Source organism: Mandrillus leucophaeus, unplaced genomic scaffold (assembly GCF_000951045.1).
Source record: "Mandrillus leucophaeus isolate KB7577 unplaced genomic scaffold, Mleu.le_1.0 Scaffold247, whole genome shotgun sequence".
Classification (NCBI taxonomy): Eukaryota; Metazoa; Chordata; class Mammalia; order Primates; family Cercopithecidae; genus Mandrillus; species Mandrillus leucophaeus.
This window is the reverse complement of record NW_012102554.1, coordinates 1,409,992-1,431,937: the sequence shown is the minus strand read 5'-3', so window position 1 is coordinate 1,431,937 and position 21,946 is coordinate 1,409,992. Positions and strand designations below refer to the sequence as shown.

The window sequence follows — 21,946 nt, the reverse complement described above, 5'->3', positions numbered from 1 at the left end:
ACCCGGCCCGCCACCATGACTTCCAGCAAGATAGAGATGCCCGGCGAGGTGAAGGCCGACCCGGCCGCCCTCATGGCGTCCCTGCACCTCCTGCCGTCGCCCACGCCCAACCTCGAAATCAAGTACACCAAGGTAAGCGGCCGCCGAGCGCCCGTCGTCCACGGAGACTTTCTAGAACCTTCTTTCCTCTCCCCGATCTCTTCAGCGGATGAGGGCGGCGTGACGGGGACGGGGGGGGGCTGGGGTCGCCGGGGCCAGCCTGTCATCCCTGCTCAGCAGAGGGACCCCCTGCCTGTCTTCGGGACTTGGGCGTTTGAAGCCCCTCCGCGGCCTTAGGACGCCTTGGGGACTTGCCCCAACCTGAAACGCAGCGTTAAGCGGCCGCCGTCAAAGGCTCCTGCCCTGGACTCGATCTGAGGTTGGTTTCTGTCCGATTCTCCCGGTCCCGACTGCCGCGGGGAAGGGGTCGGAACCGCTTCGTGTCCTCAGATGGAGGCCAGGGTTCCCCGTCCGCTTGGCCACGCAGCCTGGCAGTCGCTTCTCTGTCCCTTCGGGGCCGCTCGGCTGCTGGTCCCAATCATGTCCTCCGCAGCCCGGAGGGTGCTGAGGGGCTTTTCCCATAAGAAATTGTCAAGACACCAGCGCTCTGGCCGGTTTGACAAATTCCATGGAAACCTGACTGATAAGTACAGTAGATCCAACGTCAGCGTTTCATGTGAATTTTGTAGGCAGTGGCAGTTTTCCTGGGAAACTTAAAAAGTTTTAAAATTTGTTAGCACGTTCGGTTTTAAACTGAAGAACTTTTTTACTTTTTTTTTTTTTTTTTATAATAACGAACTTTGACATCTTGGGTTTGCTAAGCAGGATTTTTCTTGTTGCGTCGCATAAAAAAGAATATGCGTCTGCTACCTAACATAAAATGAATTTACTTTTCACAAATTCGACATAGAAAAAAATGACCGATTACAAACATGGGTGTATTGTAATGCTACAACATTTTGAGGGAGGTGGTGAGAGAAAGATGGGATTCAAAACCACGTTTCTTGGAGTTCATTTTGTAGTTCTCTGGTTTGATTTTCTAGTCCTTTCGGTACATTTCTACACCCAACTTCTCCCAATTAACTCAAACGCGTAGACGCACATGCATATGGTTAAAGGTTGATTAAAGATGTATTCCATCATGCTTTTTTACAAGATAAATTTTGTAGAGAAGTAAATTGTTTGCATCTGGCTTAATGGTTGAACGAGATATACAAGAAACAACATCAGAATATTGAGATTTTACTTGCATTGAGTTTTAGCTTACAAATCAGGGCGATTTGTGTTTTCAATGTCGATTTAGATGGATTTAAGGTACCTGCTAGCTTTTTTAGATGGTGTGACAAATTTTTCAAAGCCGTTTTAATGAGAGGTCGTTAATGGTTATAGCCTTTTAGGCATTGTTTGCATAACAATAGTGCCAATGTGTGGCACTTCTCTGGGTTTAGGAACGAGCAGGGAAAGCATGCAGCTTAAAAGTTTTGTTTTATGAGGGTCTCTAACCTCTTCAGGCTCTTTTTAAAGGTTAAAATGGAAGGTCTACACTTAAGACCTAACCCTCAGATTCGGGAAGGTTTGATTTTAGTCCTATTTTTGATGGGATTTTCCTAACAGCCTCTGAAAGAACTTTTAGGTATGCAATAGGTACGTTTTTCAGAATTTAATTTGGAAGCTCTTCCAGTTCTCTTATTCCCTAACTACCCCCTCTCTCTTTTCTCTCTTGTTCTCCCCCAGTAGGAAAGACAACTGATTTATAGCTAATTGGAGCCTTTAATGTGGAGTCTTTTAGCTCGGGGAACTTTTATCCAGTATCCACTTTCCCACTTAATACAAAGAAAAACAATCAGAAATGAAATAATGGATTGTAACTCGATTCTTTAATTTGTGGGGAGGAGGTACCTTATTTTTGTCTTGACAAACAACCCTCATAAACACTGAGTAACACTCATCTAAAGGCGAGCTCTTTCCACAAAAACTTGTAAAATCAGGTATCTGTGAACATTCCCAGCAGTTTTCCTCCTCAGCTCTTTAGTGAGACTTCTACATTTTCTAAGACAAGCGTGGTGGACAAGCAGTATTTTTTAAAAAACATGAAGAGCAGAAGCTGCTCTTTTGGTAGCCCAGGGTAATGATTTTTTTGCTTAAAGGAAAAATAAGATTAATAGTGAGTTTTTAAAGAACGTGACCAGAAGCTAGGTAAATTATATTAGCAATTTCAAACAGAAGAATGAACAAGGTGGAATTGACAGTCCTTTAGGATAGTGATACTATGTTCATTAGGGAATTTTAAAAGGGTAATGGCTACAAAAGTATTATGCTTTAGGGCCTGTTAAATATCACATTTGAAACAAACACAATATTTGCATCAGAAAATGATACTATAATACAATATGTTATTAATTATTTTTTGTCTTGCTAAAGATACATCTTTAGTAGAGGATATGACTTTCTGTATGATTTTTCATTGTGGTACTGGGACCCACATAAAGTCACTACTTACAAATAAATGACCGGACTATGAGAATTTCAAGTAATGTGCGCTTAGAAAGCTTTGTGCTTGTGATGTTGTATTTTTTCTGTATTTTTGCTCCAATTTCCTTCTTCTTCTAGAAGTATTTTACATTTTTTAATAAAGGGAATGGGGGAGATGACCAGAATTAAAAGTCAACTGCCTTTGCCTGCCAGAGGTCCAGTGGAAATGCTCCAGAATTAAAGTTCATTTCCTAAGGATGTTGAAAGGGCTAAACTCATGGTGTTGTATGGACTTTTAGGCAGTTACGTTCCATTTTTAAAAGTACGCTTACCACTCTGAAATTCCAGTATCCATATTAGACCAGTGATCAATGGCAATACCATTTTTGGAACATGTCTGTTTCTATTTCCCTAATACAGAAAGCTGGACCCCAAGTTTTAAAAGTGATCCCTTATTAAGGAATGTCCTTTTTAAAAGAGAGAGTGTTAGTCAAGGAGGAGTGAAAACTGACATGAAGTATTGAGGGGACCAATTTGGTACCAAGAGAATGTGCTCTCCTTTGCTTGTGTCCTAAGGAGACTGCATTCTGATTGCCTTGAGCGATGTGTTTATGAATTAAAAATTTTTTTAGTTGTCTATTTTATTAGTCTGACTTTTATAATTTTGTATAGCTGATATAGGAATACGCACATTACAAAATCAAGGCTCAGCACTTTACTGACAGCCCCTGTCTGCAGGGGATACCTGTTAACATATTCCCAGGTCTTTGGAAGCTTGCCCTCTGTATTCCACTTCCACCTTCTTTCTTGGCTCTATCTTCTCTTCTGGCTCTACCGGTCTCTCCTTTCCTTCCTCCCTCCCCCAGATCATTGTGCTGCATTTCTGTTGAATGAAACTCTCTTTTCCAATGAGAGTTTATGCCCATAACTAACAGTAGCAAAGAGTTATTTGTTTTTCCTGCATCTGATATTAAACAGAGCTAAAACAGAGGGAGGAGGGGGATATTTATCAGATACTGACCTGCTAAAATAGAAGAGGCAAAAAGGCAATCAACTTAAAACTCAGAGCTAATGTGCATCGTGAGTCTAGTGTTTGTCCTTTTATTTATTCATTTAAACTTCTGTTTTCTGGGGTCGATTTCAATTAAATTCAAAAGGCATCTGAGTGGCCGTGTTCCTAACAAGGGTGCTTTTCACTATGTTAGACTAGAAACATCTGCCTTCTAGGAGATTAGGGTCTTATTAGAAAGATTGTGTGCCAAAAATTGGTTGTTAGTATAGCAGTAGTTCAGTTGATCAATGTGATAATAATTATGATGATAATACTTATGCCACTTACATTTTTATAGGGCCTAATGGTTTGCCTAGCACTTTCATATATATCTTGTTTGATCCTTGCAAAACCTTTTGAAGGAGAGAGAGTAGAAATAAATATAATAATTCATGAGGAAGACATTGGCCTTGACTTTAAAAAAATTGATAGTTTTCCTCACCATACACTTTTTCTAGTGGTCTGTGGCACATTGTTTTTTCATCTTGTTTTATTCTTTTTTTTTTTTTTAAGGGAAGGAGTTTAAACCTTTATTTTTTTGTGTTGCTTCTCTCGCAACCATGGAGAGAATATGAACCAGTCTACCCCTCTTAAGAAGGAACTGCCTTTTGTGACTTTTGATTCTAATACTTTAAATGACTATTTTTTGTTTTTCTATGAGATTTTTTTTTTTTTAATCTGGGGCAAGATTCTTGCCTATGCCAGGAATAATTTCTTAAAAGATAGGTGTGGATCTAGATCCTTCCAAACCTTTACTCAAGATTGTCTGTTTTGGTCATAAATTTTCAGTCAAACTACATGTTAATAGAGGACTTCAGGTATTTCTAAAAATACTTTTTCATAACTATACAACTTTTTGATGTTTGTATCATCTCCATTTACAGGGAAGCTGAACAACTTCATCATAGGACTTGAATTAGGTAATTCTCTTGGGGGTCCTGCCCTGATCCCTTCTACTACATGGGCTTATGTTACCATTTGGAATTATCATTTGCTGAGGGACTCCTCGTTCTTTATTTCTATAAAATGATGAATGATAGTTTTTCTGTTTCAGAGTAGGGGATTCTCTGAGGAGACTGTTTTGTGAGATCTGACTTCCTCATAGCCAGGCTTAAGAAAGGTAAATCATGCATAGTTAATTCTCTGTTGCATCGGTGAAGCACCATGATCTAACCAGGACCAAATCAGTAAATATCCCAAGTCCCATCACAGAGTTATCAGTTCTGAGTCTTAGACAATAAAATGCAAATACTGATTGGTATTTTTGTCTCTATAGTTATCTTAGTGACAGTTTCAGGGGTCAGCAAACTGTGGACTGTCTGTCTGGTTTTATAAAGTTTTATTGTAACACAACTGCACTCATTCAGTTACATACTGTCTGTGGCTGCTTTCTGACTAGAATGGCAGAGCAGAGCAACGGAAACCATGTAGCCCACATTTTAGAAGAAACTTGCATGCCCTTCCTTGATTTGGAAAAAGACTCTGAGTTAAAATAGGCCTTTGATCAAATCCTGGTCAGAAAGATACTTATTAGCTATGTGGACAGTTAACATTTATTTGACACATAGTGCCTGATATGGTGCAAGGTCCTAGGGATGCAACAGCACACACACCAAAAGATATGTGTGGCATCTTAAAGAGTTTCTTCACTGAGTTTCAATTTCTACATTTGTCATCATTGAAATAATAGTATCTACTTTATGGGGTTAAAAGGACTAAATGAAAAGTATGTTGAAGTAAGTGGCATATAATGATAGCCAATACTAATTCTATTGCATTTTTGCAAAGTGATGAATACACACACACACTTGGTGATCTAAATTAATGGAAGCCAATGTTAAGGAAGATCAGGACTATATGATCAACTGGCCGGGTGCAGTGGCTCACGCCTGTAATCCCAGCACTTTGGGAGGATCACCTGAAGTCGGGAGTTTGACACCAACCTGGCCAATCATGGTGAAACCCCATCTCTACCAATAAAACAAAATTAGCTGGGCGTGGTGGTACACACCTGTAATCCCAGCTTTTTGGGAGGCTGAGGTAGGAGAATCACTTGAATCCGAGAGGCAGAGGTTGCAGTGAGCCCAGATCACGCCCTTGCACTCCAGCCTGGGCGACAAGAGTGAAACTTTATCTCAACAAAAGAATTATATGATCAACAAAGTTTTATAAAACAGGTCATGTATTATTATTTTAATTACTTTTATTACATTATTTGCATTACTCATAAGAGTTCAATATTCAGGGTAACTGTGGAATCCTCCTTATATAGTTACACTGCATTTTTACCAAATGGGATTCCTGGGAGGGTTTTCCACCAAGGTCTTGTCTTTACTAAAAAGTTACTAAAGCGATTTCTCAGACAGTAATTTAATAATAAAATTAGATATCTTTACGTTTGTGCCAAAATGTAGCATGAATATGCCTCAGTATGCTCGATTAGCTGAGCCTAAACTCCAGGTTGCAAATAGACATTTCTGATATTTTAAGTAGTTTGGATAAAAATACTGACAAGATATTGGTACATAAATGGGGGGTGTATGCAGCATACAAGGACATTCTCAGAAGGTAGATACCTTTTGGCAGTGGGAAGGTATCTTACTTTATATAATTTAAAAGCGAAGAAACTTTTACTAGTCCTGACTAAGATAACACATGGAATTTTAAGAGCATTTCCCAGGAGCAGTCATCTTCCAGAAGGTAAAAGCACCAGGCATTGGCTAGTTTGAAAGCCCTCCTAGCATTTCCTTGATTTCTTTATTAGCTGTAACAGGTAATTTCAAAGCCATTCGTTTCCCCCCAAACACCAAATCTAATTCACATAGAGGTGATTGCTCTTATGTCGCCTGGGTTAATTTTTAATTGCCTTTAATTGTATCTTTGAGATCCATTTCATTTAACCTTTTAAATATATGAGATTATGCACATTGGGAATTACTTATCTTGGCATTTCTCTATTGTCTGCCTTTAAGATTGAGTTATGTTTAAATTGTTTTCCTTCAAAATCTTAGAGCTTATTTACAGCAGGTTTATTTACAAGTCTCTGTTGGATCACATGATTGAAAACACTTCCAGGCTTTCAGAATTCCAGTTGGAATAATAATTGGGTGATTTCACCACCTAGACTTCTGTTGGGCCTAAACAACACTTGCCTGGGGCTAAACGTGGGGATTAATTGACCTCTGTAGAATGTGGTTAAAAATTAGTATGTCCGTGTGTGAACATTCTAATTTTTATTATAGAAGAAAGCCTTCTTTTACTCCAGTTCAGCTCTGTTACCTCCAGAAGTAGTTATCTGCTCTATTTCCTTTCCTCATCACTGTCTGACCTTTGGAGAGCCGAAGTACTGTTTCTTTATCACTACAACTCTGGAATGAGAAAAACTTTTGTTTAGGTCTAACTGGAAACACCTGTCTCTTATCTAGAAGAATTTAGCATATCATGAATCTGAAAACCCTTTCCAATCTTGATTATAAAAGGGAAAAGTTTTCAAAATAATTAAAAAATAATATTTTAATATATCTTATATTATTTTCATCCATCTATTCATTGGACTTCGAATTTCAAGTCCAGTGACTCTTAGGGGTTTTTTTTTTTTTTTTTTTTTGGAGATTATCATTTCTAGGGATTTCTTAAAGATTAAACAATCAGAAAGTGATACAGGTCGTGTGACTCTTCCACAAGAAGAATGGAATTACCTCCCAGTAAATGAATCTGGCAAAATAGTGTGAGTTTAGGAAACCCACTAATTATTTAGCAAACCCACAAGATATGCAAAAATAACCTATTTTCCCTTTTCCCCACCTCTCACTCCTAACACTCATATACCAGATCTCCAGGCCGAGATGTGTGTGATAGTGGCACGATTTCAGGTGGGAAGGAGAAGGGGAAGGCTTTGCCTGGGAAGATGAAATTGTGAAATGCCTGTATGAATTTATGGAGAAAAACTGAAAGTCTTATTTCTCTAGGTGTGAAAATTGGACTTGCTCACAGAATCCTTTTTGGGAGGAGATGAAGAATCAGTGTGAGACTATTTGGTTAAATTCCCCAACAAAACTGAAACTGGTGAATTCTGCCTCATCTGTGTTTTACAGTTTGATAATATAATTGTATTATTTAATTTTATTATAATTGTATGATTTTATTATAAAATTTAATTTTAATTTTTATTATCTCAGGGTCATTTTTATTTTTGGCTATAGCCAGAGCTACTCTTTTGCTTCCCTGAATTTATTTATTCATTTGTTTATTTAACATGTATTAAGGCCTTTTTTGTACATATTGTGAGTCACTCTCTGGCAGAGAAAGATATATAGGTGTGGCCCCTGCTCTGAAGAGGCGGTAGAGGATTCCCATTTGGGTGTGGAGTGGGATCATGCACACAGTAACTATCGTTCATAATAGAAGATGCTAAATGCTTGAGATGGATGAGGATTCAGAAGATAAAGAGATGTTTCCAGCTCAGCAGAAGAGCACACTATTGCCAGACACATTTGACAGAAAATGAATTGCTTTAGTCATACAGAAAAGTAAAGCAGTAATATAACAAATGTGTGTACTTACACCTAGATTTGTTCTTAATGTTTTGCAATATTTGCTTCTACTTTTTTAAAAGGATTAAATTGAAACCCCCATTTCCTTCTCTTTCTCTTCCTTTGTTGTAGGCATTTATCTTTCCCATAGGTGTATGTATCCATAAATAATACATGCTATTGTTTTGCATGGTAACATTTTTATATAAATGTTTTGTATATATGTACCATATATATATATATCCTTCTGTAATTTTATTAGCTTGCCAAGCATATGTTCAGTATTCATCCATGTTGTTTGATATACTTGTAATTAATTGATCGTAATTGTTGCAAAGTATTCCGTTATTTGAATATATCCTAATTTTTAGTTCATTCTAGTATTGACAGTTATGATACATCCAGCATTTTTTATTGCAGTAATGCTGCATTGAACATTCCTGAACATGTCTCCTCATATACCTGGTGAGAGAGCATCTAGGATGTATACTTAAAAGTGATATTGCTGGCTCATGGAGTATATGTATCTACAACTTAATTAGGGATTGCCAAATTTCTGTCCAACATGGTTATACTGGTTTCCACCACCAGTATATTCCCAGTATGTACACTTCCAGTATGTTCCACTGGCAGTGTATCAGAGTTCCCATTAGTCTACATTTTCACCTAACTTGAGATTCTCATACTTATTAAATTTTGCCAACCTGGTAAGTGTGAAATGGCATCTCACTGCTACTTTAATTTGCGTTTCCTTGATTTCTTGTGAGATTGAGCATCGTTTCATGTTGGCCATTTGGCTGTCCTCCTTTGGCTAATTTATCGTTTGCTGATTTTTCTGTGTTGTAAGTATTTACTGATTTGTTAACAGTTTTTATAAATGTATTTTATAAATTTTATCAGTTATTTACTATGCAAACATTTTCCTTCCTCTTGTAACTTTCCCTCCTTTCTTTTTCTTGTGTAATTGTCATACAGTTTTAAATGCAAATGAGGAAGGATTTTTCCTTTGGGGTCTTGTTTCAGAAATCCATTCTCACTCCAAATTGTTCAAGGCATTCTTTTTGTAGTCTTCTGAAAGTTTATTATTTTTGCTTTTTACATTTCTATGTTTACCTCCTAAAATTGGTAATGCATGGGGACAATAATAAATATTAAAGACAAATGATGTAGCATTGGAAAGTCAAACAATATTGATGTTTAAATAATTTTTAAAAATTGTATTCCCTGAAGTCTTAGAATCACATTAGGAATTCTAGAATGTGTGGTCTTCTCTATAATGGGAAAATAGGAGAAACTGGTTCTACTTTGATGGATGGTTTTAGTAAGTATTAGTTTCCCTAAACTAAGAACAGTACCATATTCTGTAAACCTTTCTCTAAGCGACCACTGTATAAAACTCTAGGATAACATGATTATTATAACCTATTCATGTCAATACTTAATTTCCCTACCTTTCTTAGATTATCTAGAACAGAATAAGTACTTAAATGTTAGCTATGGTTGTACTCTTGCTCATGTGTGTTCGCACGCTCTCTCTCTCACACATGTACACACACTCATTTTTGAAGGGTCAAGATAAATTGATGAATTCCTTACTCTGTGCTGCCTGTAGATTTGGAGAAAACATGGATGGGTAGCAAATAAAAAGAATTTCTAAAATAAAGACCTTTTTTCTTGAATAACTCTTTTCGAGAATACTATACTTCATCTTGTTAGTGAAGAGGATTTAAATTATTCCTTAGCACCAGGTCAGAAAATAACTCTACTTATTTTGTTAACATTTTAACTTATGTTATAAACCCAAAGCTGGTGTATATATTTACCTTTGTGTTTATCAGTGATTTGGTTCATGCATGTGTATCTCTAATTTTAAAGAAGATATTGTGGAAGTGTGAAATTCTCCAACCTTAAAACTAAAACTACCCCTTTTGTGTATATAATTACATATAATACCCGACAATTTTGGCTACACACTTATTTTTTGATAATGAATGTATATTCTCTGAGCATTCATATTACTTATTTGCATTTCTCCTCAGTGATACAATTTTTGCATTGCATTATATTTTTCTGTGTAACTCCCTACTTCTAAACTGTACTAGATTATAAACTCTTATTTATTATGGTGTTTCTGAAGTACCTAGCTCAGTGTCTAACAATGTAGATGCTTCAAGAATGTTTTATTAACAAATACTTATTATATTTTAATAGCTACAGCTTTTATTAATACTACAGTATTCAAAGTACTTTTCACATATGATTACACTAAATTTTTGGGGCAACACTATGATGTGAATATTATATTAATATCTTCATTTTATAAGTGAGAAAATCAAGCATGTTAAAGTTAGTTTTTTCTGTCTCAATAGCAATAGTGGGTGGCAATTCCAGGACTCAGTACTCCTCCTTCTCTACTCATAACAATAAGGACAAGTATAAGAACCACTATAAAGACAATACAATTTGGACTATTAGCCTAAAGTCTTGCTGAGTGTTTTTATGGGAAACCCCAAGCCCAGTTCTTCAACTACAAATCCCATATTTCATTCAGATCCTAAGTCTAATTCCACTCAGTATTGTTTGTAGCTATCATAAGCAACAATTCCAAGCAGACAAAAAATGGGAGTATACATTCAAAAAAAAAAAAGGGAGAGAATTGATACAATTTGACACTTCAGGTATAGGTCACCTGGGAATATGTGATTATTTAGGTTATGATAAAGAACTGTGGTTTTCGATTCTCACTGGTTGGGTAGTCACACACTGCCCTTAATAACACCTGTTTATTTGGTCTGTTTTGTTTGCATTCAAAAAGTGTTTTCCTTTTTTTATGGCTGTTAAGATTGACTTGGGAGTGAGGGTGTGTGAGGCTATTGAGGATAATGTATTTTACATTCTTTCTGATGCTTTCTGTGCCCCAATGGGCCATCATTTTGTGTAACTGGGCTATAATTTCTGTGAGAAAGATGCTTCCCAGAAAGAGTTGGGTGGATATGTTCCATCTTGTCTCGTGAGCAATCATCTTACCAAGGCTTAATTACTATCAGATCCCTCTATTACCTGTAATTTCACTATGGAGGCATAATAGAGGAATTCATGCAGTACTCAAACTTTGAGTTTCAGCAACACAAAGATGTGGCATTTGGGGTGCACAATTAATGTTTCATTATAAATGATTCAAAAATCCTATCCAAAGAAACTGCTGAAAGGTTGTCTCCTTTAAACCAGATATTGCAGTCTTCAGATTTCTCCGACTTCACTTTTAGAGAGAACAGATCTATTTTTTACTTCCCAAACTTACGCCTTTTCTCTCCTTTTTTACTCCTCCCCTTTTGTGCTTCTCTTCTGCTTCCCTAGGTGTTTCTCTTAAGACAGGCACTTGATGACTCTTATTTCTCGTTTAGACTCACTTACCTGTTTTCATGAAATGGTTGGTTATGCCTGGGAACCTTTGTAGTTGGCTCTCCCAGCTGTTGGCCTAAGTGGTCCTTTGGGAGACCAGAAGCAATGAACCTGGAATAACCACATTTGACTTCTGGGAGCCCTCTTGAGAATTTAGTAATTACTTAATGGATTGAATTGGCGACATATACTATTCCAGATAACAGCCTGGGTTGCATTAAATTAACCTTCACAAATGGGTATTTATTGGTGTACTCTTAAAAGACTACACGTGTTGGCTGTAATTGCTCTTCCATGTTTCTCCATGCTGATAGGTATTTGTACTGAGTGAAAAATTTCTGAGATTAAAGCCTGGGTGGTAGTTGTAGCCATTTAGTGATGTGTGTCATTGTGTTCAGCACATTGAGCATAAATCCTGTCTTGTAAACAGCAGGGAGACTAATGAGGTTTGCCCACATTCTGGTATCATTACCAGGAATTCCAACAGAGAAAAAGAGAAGGCTTAGAAAAGAAGTACACAAAACAGTGATTTTTGGAACTCTTGATGATCGGAATTAAGGATAAAGATTATTGCTCAACATTTAGTATAGGCATGTATACACAAATAGGAGTACATAAAGTACACTTAGCCAAAAAACAAACTAAACATTTTGCTTTTCCTGAACACTTGCAAAGTCACTAACTTATTGCTACGGAGATGAGGGCCTTGTTTATAAGTGTCTGTAATTCTGAGTGGTGCAAAGGGGACAAGTACTGAAATAATGCAGCTGTTAAAATGACGGCATGCTTTTTGCTTTTTTGGAACACCTCATAATTTCAGTGAACTAAAATTTCACACCAATTTTAGTTTTACAATTTTTGGAGTATTTCTGCTGTCATTTTCAGTGATAGGCACACATGACTTCAGAACACAACAAATCTCTTACAAGAAGCATTTTAAATGTAGCATTTTAGGTTTATTTCAAACTTCATTATTACTGTTAAGTGATGTGTGTTTTATAATGTCACACCAAGGAATCCAATTATTGTTTAACGCCTAGACTAATTCTTTTCTTCGACTTAAATTTTTATGAGAGCCGATATCATGGCTGCCTTGACACAGCGTGGTCCATACATCTTCGTGTTTGAATGAATGAGTAAATGAATACATACTAGACAATAAGTTGTCTGATTTCATTTCCAGAGTCATTAATAGTTAAAATGGCAGGACTAGAAAGTGAATTCCAAGGTAAAGAGTTTTGAAATAACTTTCGTGTATGTACTTCCTTTAAAGAAGGTAGACACACACAACTTTGGAAAACTCTTCTGCTTCATTCCCACACATTTACCCCATCCTTTGAAATAGAAACCTTTCACAGTACCTTGCAGAGCAGTGAGCAAGGCTGTGGACAGGGCGTTAGAAGACCCGTGTTCTGACCCCAGCTCTGCCACTTATGTATGTTCATTTAACAGTTTCTTGGATATGCAGGCATTGAATAAATACTTACTGAATTGGTGAATGAACAAAATAACTTGATTATTTATTATCTAATCTATAATGGGACCTGGAAATATGAAAATGCTTTGTGATACTGGGTACGCCACTTAAATTTCCCGGTAACAGGAGGCAGAGGTTGCAGTGAGCCGAGATCGTGCCTCTGAGTACAGCCTGGGTGACAGAGCAAGACTTTCTCTCTCAAAAAATTAAATAAGTAAATAAATAAATCCTGGTAACAGTTTTATTACTTATAAAATGAGAGACCAGAACAAGATGCTTATTAATTAATCCACCTACTTTTTTAAAGTGTTGGATTAGAAAAACTATAAGATTTCTTTACCCCACCCTGACTAATTAGACCCCTTTACTTTCCTGGGCACAGAACCTGGGATTATGAGCATCCAAAAGACAATACTGAACTGCTTGCATGTTTAGTTGTAGTCTTTCGAGGGCCCAAAATTTGCACTCAAAACATTTTGTTGAAAATATTGTCTCAACAATGTACTCAGTTACCAAAAAGTTGTCCACAGAAATCCCTGTTAATGATTCTCGTAATATAAATGAGTGGCTAGCAGCGTCACAAAGATCCAGTGGGAATCAAAATGTTTCATGTTTGCTGAAGACTTACCATACTAGAAATTAGAGCAATGACTCCCAAGAGACTTCCTCCTTTGAGTCTTGGTGAAAACTGGTTTTAATACTTTGTAATAGTAGTAGGCAGAAAATATTTGTTGTCATTTCTCCTCCAGACCATTTCGGCAGCTTTCCTGCCAAGCTAAGCTCATGAAAACCATGGAGGGTGAGGAAGCGCGGTGGCAAGGGAACTTGTCAGAAGCTTACAGCTTTTCACTTGAGTCTAATAGAGACTTAGCACTTTGCAGGTCAGTGCCACTGCTATTTGTCTCTGACCTGAGAGATCTGGAGTTCTTCACATCAAAACCACATCTTGCTGAGCAGAGATCAAACGTAGGAAGGTAAGAATTCTGCCAGTGATTTATCATGCCAGGGAGAGTGATCAGGCCATATGGGGCCACTGCAAATGAAGTTGACATTCTGGCAGTTTCTCATATAGGCCTCTCATGTAGTTATGGCTAGTTTTTCTTGTAGAGGAATTCCGGGTCAAGTGGCAGCTTTCAGTGGTATTTCTTAGCAGGACTGACCTCCAACATGAGGTTTATTTCAAAATGAAGTCCTCGCAAGAGTTTTCTAATGTTGTATTTAAATGGCAAATAGGGATTTTGATCAAATATTTGATGGCTAATTTGAGCTTTTCATTTGTCTCCTTTCCTGTTTTTTTCTGTCCTGGGAAGTTGCCTATCTAGAAAAATAAAAAGAGAAAATTAAGTTTAAGATCTACCAAAATTTCTCAAAATATTAGATGTGCCCTTAAAATGAACTCTATAAATTATGCACAATTAGGCTTATTAGTTTATCATCACAGTTCATTAAGTCAGGGGCCTTTAGGAATGAATTACTGCAAATAATCCAATTCCTGGGGTAAGAGGAAGCATCACATTTAAGGAATAAGTTAATTCTTTAAATACAATTATTTGCTAATATCTGAGTCAAGTGCAAACCTTTTTATTCGACAGAAAAAAATTCAATAATTCCTCTTTATTTAACTATTTATATCAACAGATATGTAAAAATGATTGTGCTACGTAAAATTCAGCTTTTTGTTTACTGTCACAAGCAAATGTTTAGTCTCCTGTGGAGAAATGACTCATTTATTGGTTCAAAGGCTTCTTCAACCTTAGGATAAGCACTGGGGTGTTCGAACCCTTCCTTGCACAGATGTTTGCTTTACAGCATAAATGAAAGATGATATTCACGTTTAAACATAGTGGTTCAAGACATTAACTTCTAATTCAACTGAAGATGCTAGTTGCTGCTTTTGGTTTTACTTTTTTTGTGATGAGAAAAATTTCCATAATTGAAATAGGCTTTAGTGACTAGAACTAGGTCTTAACCTACTGTAGTAAAAATTCACCTGATTTGTTGAATGATCACTTTATCTGTTTATAAACTGGAAATTAATATTCTAGTTGATGAAGTACTTCAGCTCTGCAGGGAGCAAGTGTAAGTGCAATAATGAAATGGAATTTGTCCTAGTTTTCACTTGCCGTTCTTGGAACATGTACAACGTCAATGAAAACGTGGTAGGATTGTCAGATAGAATATGTGATTTTTAGTGAAATGTGAAGATTAAGTAAATAATGGATTAGTTTTTTTAGTATAAGTATATCCTATGATTTCCCATATTTAGATTGAAATTTTATTTACTGTTTTTCTGAAATTCATATTTAATTATATTTTTATTTGCTAAAACTGGCATTTCTAAACTGTTAAAGAAATCATTGGTGATTTTTATCTGTGACCATTAAATAAACATCATTTTAATGTAAAATTAATTAGCATTAAAAGTGAAAACCAAGGAATTCTTTAAAACTGGTACATTGGAATAATGAAGAGTGCAGTAGAAAGACTTTTTTTTTTTTTTTTAAACCCTAGCAATACTATTGAATAAATAGGGCAACTAAGCCCATTGTAAAAACAGCTTAATCTCCTAAATGAATTGCTCCAACCTTCTAATTCAAAATCATACAAACAAAAACATTGAGATAAGCTGGGTGCTTTTTCAAATGGGGACCCCCGTGGCTTTGAAAATAAACACTTCAGCCCCCTTCCCCCTCAAGACCCACACTCACACCCACTAGCCTTTCTGATGTCTTCCATTTGCAAATGAACAGGCTGAATTCTGAGAAAGACAGAAGACTAATTAAACCTAGGGAAGATAGGCAGAGGAACATTTGTTTCCAAGCAGAAGACAAAAAGAAACCATGTTACATTCTCAGTTTTCAAGACAGGAGTACATGAAAGCCATTTCTCTTGAGTTTTCTTCCTCCAAAGTATATTTCCCACGCCCCTGTTCAGACCCTCTCAGGGCCAGACAGCCTTAGCATGTTTGAACCAGCCTGCATTAGCCTGTCCCCATGGCAGTGTCAGAAGTGGGTAGCGATCAGACATGTGGGGAGACCAGTTAATGTGTTGCACAGCCTTCACCATCTTTACCTCTTTCCCCACCTTGTGTGTGTCTGCTGGTTTGGCTAAGGGGTCTTAGTAGCAATAGAGAATAAGTGAGTGAATACTCAGGCAGAACAAGGAGTGACTAGCTTTTTAAGAGTACTAATAAATTGCCTTGAATTGATTGCTTATATTCAGAAGCAGAATGAATAAAAAGTCTCAGTGCATACAATGTTAAGCTTTTCAGTACTCCAATACCTTATTTAATCCTTATAACCACTCATTAAAGTGGTTTTTATTATCTTATTGTACAAATGAGAAAATTGAGCCACAGAAAGTTTAAATGACACATCTAAGTCACACCATCTAGCAATCTTTGTACACATAGGAATATGACCCATTAAGAAATCATGTGAGAGGAATAGAGGCACAGCTGGATCTTAGGATACCTTCATCAAATTTTTGTGGTTAAAGAAGATGTGGTATATTCCTAACATGGAATACTCCTCAGCAGTAAAAAGGTTCAACAACATAGACAAATTGTCAAATATGCTGAGTGAACGGAAAAGGGTACATACTATGTGATTCCATTCATATGAAATTCTAGAAAAGGCAAAATACAGTGACAGAAAGCAGATCAGTGGTTGTTTGGAATGTGAGGGTGAGGGTGGGTAAGAGGGAGGGATTACAAAGGGAAACAAGGACATTTGTGGGTTGGGATGGGGAATGGATATATTCATTACCTTGATTGTGGGAAGGGGTGTACATATGCTAAAACTCATCAGATGCATACATCTTATTATTACACCTTAACAAAGTATTAAGATTTTAAACCTTTAAAAAATAGAGTCCAAGAAGACCTCCATGAGACTCAGCTCAGGTGTTAGTGATACCTGTCATTTGATTAAGGGAGACTGGGAAAATTGAACATTTGAGATCTGTTGGGGGTATCCTGCTGTAACCCATGGAATCCTGAGTCAAATGGAACACTAGGTCTGCATCATAGGTCCCTGTGATTCCCCCGGACCCTTTAATCTTAATGACCCAAAATAGCACTGACTATCTCAAGCAGCATCATTCTGGGAAATGGGCCAGATCCCCCACCCATACTTCCCTTCTCAATTCATTTGGATCCAGCCTTGTCCATCAAAGGCTGACCAAACTGTCGTCTGGGGAACCCGACTAGTGACCTTTTGTCTCTGTACTCTCATCAGTGTCCTTTCACTTTAAGAAGCAGACCTTGAGGTTAGATGGATATATGAGAAGCTAGGTGGATCTTGGCTACCTAACTGTTAATGTCCTAAGTTATTTCCATTTACAACATTAACACCGTTTGTGTAATCATTGCACATTAGTACAATGTGTTGGGCAAACAACACTTACTTTAAAATACCCAGCCACTTAATCCGGCACAATCACTTTCTATTAGTATTTTAAAGCTGTTTTAAAATGTTACCTTTAGTTTTACATTTTTTTTTTTTTTTTGACCTTGTACTGTCAGAATACTTGGGCAGTCTAGTTAGCAGTCTTTTCTAGTGAATACTTTTCCTTTTTCCTGACTTTCAGCTTAGGACTCAGCATAAGTGGGGTTCAGGGACTGCAATATTGGGTCCATTATTTAAAACTGTCAATTGATTTAAAATTGTGATTGATAAATTAGTCCTTCTCAAAGCAAGCTGTCTAAAGCCATACTTTCTGCTGGTAAAAGATTATGCTTATTGAACAAAGCCCATGTCTCTATAATATCAAAACATTGACTTTAAAGTGAAAAAAGCAATCAATCATCTAGGTGCTTTTTCTATACATTGCCATTTGGGTGTTTTTTCACTTTTTAGCCAGATGTTTTGGCGTGAAGCAAAGCTAATGAATAATGGAAGTAAACAGAACCACTCTTGCTCTAACCGTATAACCATTTCAGGAAAAAGTTTTTTCCCCTCTCTGATCTGAGCACTTGCCTTATCATTTTACTCTAGAATAGGTAGACTCTTAATTAGATATAAAATAAGCTGGGGTTATTTTTTTTTTCAAAGTTAAAAATGCCTTTATTACCTTTGATTATAATGCTCAAAGGACACTAGCCTTACAGAGTGCCATACTGAGATGATCATCAATACAGTTTTTTAAATGTTCTATAGGTCAATGATAGCGCAGTCATTTTTTGGTTGTTCATAAATCTCTTTAAAGTAGAAACAGTGGGACAATCATGTAAAAGGAGATAACATCATAAGTCCTCAAACTACTTCTTTGTATTGTTTAACCAAAAATAATTGAACTTTTTCATATAAATAGATCATTGTGGATATTGATTTGCTATCTGGTACTCTCTTATGAGGAATGAAAAGCAGTTTAATGGCAAGTTGAGTAAAATTGAACTCTCCAAGGCACAATCTACTGCAGAGTTTAATACAAATCATTTGAAGCACTTACTATTAAAAAAACAAAACATGTTATGACTGAAATAAAACATGGCAGCTTTATGTCAAAGATTCACTGAGGATAGGAAATTATTTACATCTAACTCCTATCAATACCTGCTGCTTTGCGAATTCCTCAGGCTTTAGATTCCCCAATTAGAAAATCCATGGCAGCCTGTCTATATAGTTACGGCCTTTTTGCTGTGGGCTGACAAGTGTGATAAGCCTAGTTTGTCCTCTGTTGTTTTCCTATTGCAAAAGTGGCCAAGCAATGCAGGCTGTATGGCTAGTAAGCTTCACTGTTTTGAATCTTTATCCAACTAACTGTTAAGATTTATACAGCAACTTAAAGCAACTTTTAGAAGAATCTGATCCTGTTGACAGCCAATCTTAATTCCTTATCCCAGCCCCGCTTCTTTTTCTGGAAACATGATTATATCCTTTGAGCACCTACTGCATGTTAAGTGCTATGTTAAGATGTGGGGGAAACCAGATGAAGCCAGAAGACCTTTCTTAAAGGAACTTAGGGAAGAGAGAAACTCCCATTTTAACCAGCTATACCTTAGGCACATTTCACATTTTATCTCAGTAATTGTGCAATAGCCCTGTAAGGTAGACAGGTCTTATTTCTGCTTTTACAAAGAAGGAAACTAAAACTCAGAGAGTTTAATAGCTTGCTCGGGATTTACACAAGTGGCAAAAGGCAGACTGGCATTAAAATGGAGATCTTTCAACTCTACCTCCCCAATTCTAGGTTGTTCTATGAGGAAGATGAAGGAATGCATACAAGATTAATCACCTCAATCTTTAATGAATTTCTTGATTTCTTTACTTTGTTTTACATACATAGACACGACCCTTGTAACATTTAACCATCAAGCTTGAATAAATTAAGCAACTCTACACCTGTCTTGGGGGAACGGACTTGCTTGTTACCTTGCTATCCTGATGCTCTCTTTTGAAAAGTAAAATTGTATAAACCAGCATAGTCACTTTTAATTGGCTTTCAAAAAGCCCAACTTTATGATCTTTACTGTTTTAACACAGGGATACAACCATCTGCACCATTCACATGTCATACTACCTTCCTTGGAGACCGTGAGATATCTATTCCTTTGTGGTTTGGGAAGGGACATTTCTTATTGGCAGGAAGCCTTTGTTGCAGGGAGTATTGTCCTTATTAGAGTTCTTAAAAGCATTCCCCCAGGAAGGTGAAATTTCTGAGATTAGAAAATATATGACATTTCCTGCCCTGGTGCCCAGAATCTAAGATGCTTTGAAATATTGACAAAAGGAAGTTGTACTTATAGATATTTTTCAAATGCATGTGTAGAGTGTCTCTAATAAAGTACCATTATGAATTTTTATTTTAATTCCCTTAGGTGGAAGAAGAAATTGTGGGCCAAACAGCAGTGACCATGTTCTTTTTTAAATTATACTTTAAGTTCTAGGGTACACGTGCAGAACATGCATTTTTGTTACATAGGTATACACGTGCCATGATGGTTTACTGCACTCATCAACCTGTCACCTACATTAGTTATGTCTTCTAAGGCTTTCCTCCTTTAGCCCCCCATCCACTGATAGGCCCCAGGTGTGTAATGTTTCCCTCCCTGTGTCCATGTGTTCTCATTGTTCAGCTCCCACTTAGGAGTGAGAACATGCGGTGTTTGGTTTTCTGTTCTTGTGTTACTTTACTGAGAATGATGGTTTCCAGCTTCATCCATGTCCCTACAAAGAACATGAACTCATCCTTTTTTATGGCTGCATAGTATTCCACAGTGCATATGTGCCACATTTTCTTAATCCACTGTATCATTGATGGACATTTGGGTTGGTTCCAAGTCTTCGCTAGTGTGAATAGTGCCACAGTAAACATACGTGCGCATGTGTCTTTATAGTAGCATGATTTATAATCCTTTGGGTGTATACCCAGTAATGGGATCGCTGGGTGAAATGTTATTTCTGGTATTTCTAGTTCTAGATTCTTGAGGAGTCACTACACTGTCTTCCCCAATGGTTGAACTAATTTACACTCCCACCAACAGTGTAAAAGTGTTCCTATTTTTCCATATCCTCTCCAGCATCTATTGTTTCCTGACTTTTCAATGATTGCCATTCTAACTGGTGTGAGATAGCATCTCTTTGTGGCTTTGATTTACCTTGCTGTAATGACCAGTGATGATGAGCATTTTTTCATATGTTTGTTGGCTGCATAAATGTCTTCTTTCGAGAAGTGTCTGTTCATATACTTTGCCCACTTTTTGATGGGGTTGTTTTTTTCTTGTAAATTTGTTTAAGTTCTTTGTAGATTCTGGATATTAACCCTTTGAGCAGTGACCATTTTATAAAGACTTTGGCATTTGATGTGCTTTTCTTTTTCAGTCTGGGATACCCAGATTCTACAGAGAAGGGAACATACGAAAAAGGACTCACTTTGTTGCCATGAAATTGTAACCAGCTCCTAAATCAGTTAGCTTGGCCATTCCCTTTTCCCTGCTCATCCAAAACCAGCCCTCCTGTGGGAAGTCATTATGCTAGGGATTGGTTTTGAGGTTCTCTTCCTGAATCCTCAAATATAGTCCTGTTGGTTGTAAGAGCACAAAGCTGTTCTTTAATATGCCTAGGAAAATAATTTTCTATTTGAGGATTGTAATAGTCTGGTTGTTGACTGTCCTCTGGCAGAAGCTCCTGCTTCTGCACCTGGGAAGACTGCAGACAGTGTCCCAGGACCTCAACTCTAAGTAGTGTTTCATTAGGAATACAAATCAACAGTTTCCCTAACATATTTTGCTTTCAGGAAAGAAAATGAAAAATGATTTTACTGCCACCTGTGTTGATTGTGCTGAAGTAAAAGGACTCAAAATTCCTTGTGCTGAGCAGTATCTAAGAAGCATTATGATACAGGAATAGAAAACCAAACACTGCATGTTCTTACTCATAAATGGGAGTTGAACCATGAGAACACGTAGACACGGGGAGTGGAATATCACACACCGGGGCCTGTCGGAGGGTGGAGGGCAGGGGAGGGAGAGCATTAGGACAAATACCTGATGTACACGGGGTTTAAAACCTAGGTGACAGGTTGATAGCTGCAGCAAACCACCATGGCCCATGTATACCTATGTAACAAACGCACACATTCTGTACCTATATCCCAGAACTTAAAGTAAAATAAGTAAAAAAGAAGCATCATGATGGAGATGCAACAAGGATCGCTCAGCCATCAAGTCCTCTTTTCAAATAAACATCAGCAAAAATTAAATTTAGAAAAAGCACTGAGGTGGGAATCAGGATATAGGGGTTCATTCTTTATTCTGCCACTAACTGGGGGTATGTGGCCTTGGTCAAGCCATTGGACTTCTTTTGACAAGTTTGTTTATCTAACACTTGCATTTGCAGAAATTATATCTAAGACCCTGTACAGCTCTGTGAATCTGTCTTTTCCTAACCAAAGGAGCCTCTACTATGTTTAGACCAAGAAAAAGATTCTCATTCATTAGAGCATTTTAAAATTGTGCTTTAATAGGACTTG

The 21,946-nt window shown here is 37.2% G+C and overlaps 1 protein-coding gene across 2 annotated transcripts in view; it reads left to right on the top strand.

The window, feature by feature from the left end:
* The first annotated feature begins 6 nt into the window (after nt 1–6).
* The window catches only part of ALDH1A2 (aldehyde dehydrogenase 1 family, member A2), a 115,430-nt gene continuing 93,490 nt past the window's right edge, over nt 7–21,946 (top strand). For both annotated transcript variants that reach the window (XM_011983175.1, XM_011983174.1), the window contains exon 1: nt 7–132. In XM_011983175.1, coding sequence (XP_011838565.1) covers nt 16–132 — 117 coding nt within the window. In that variant the 5' untranslated portion in view covers nt 7–15. The remainder of the gene's footprint in view (nt 133–21,946) is intronic.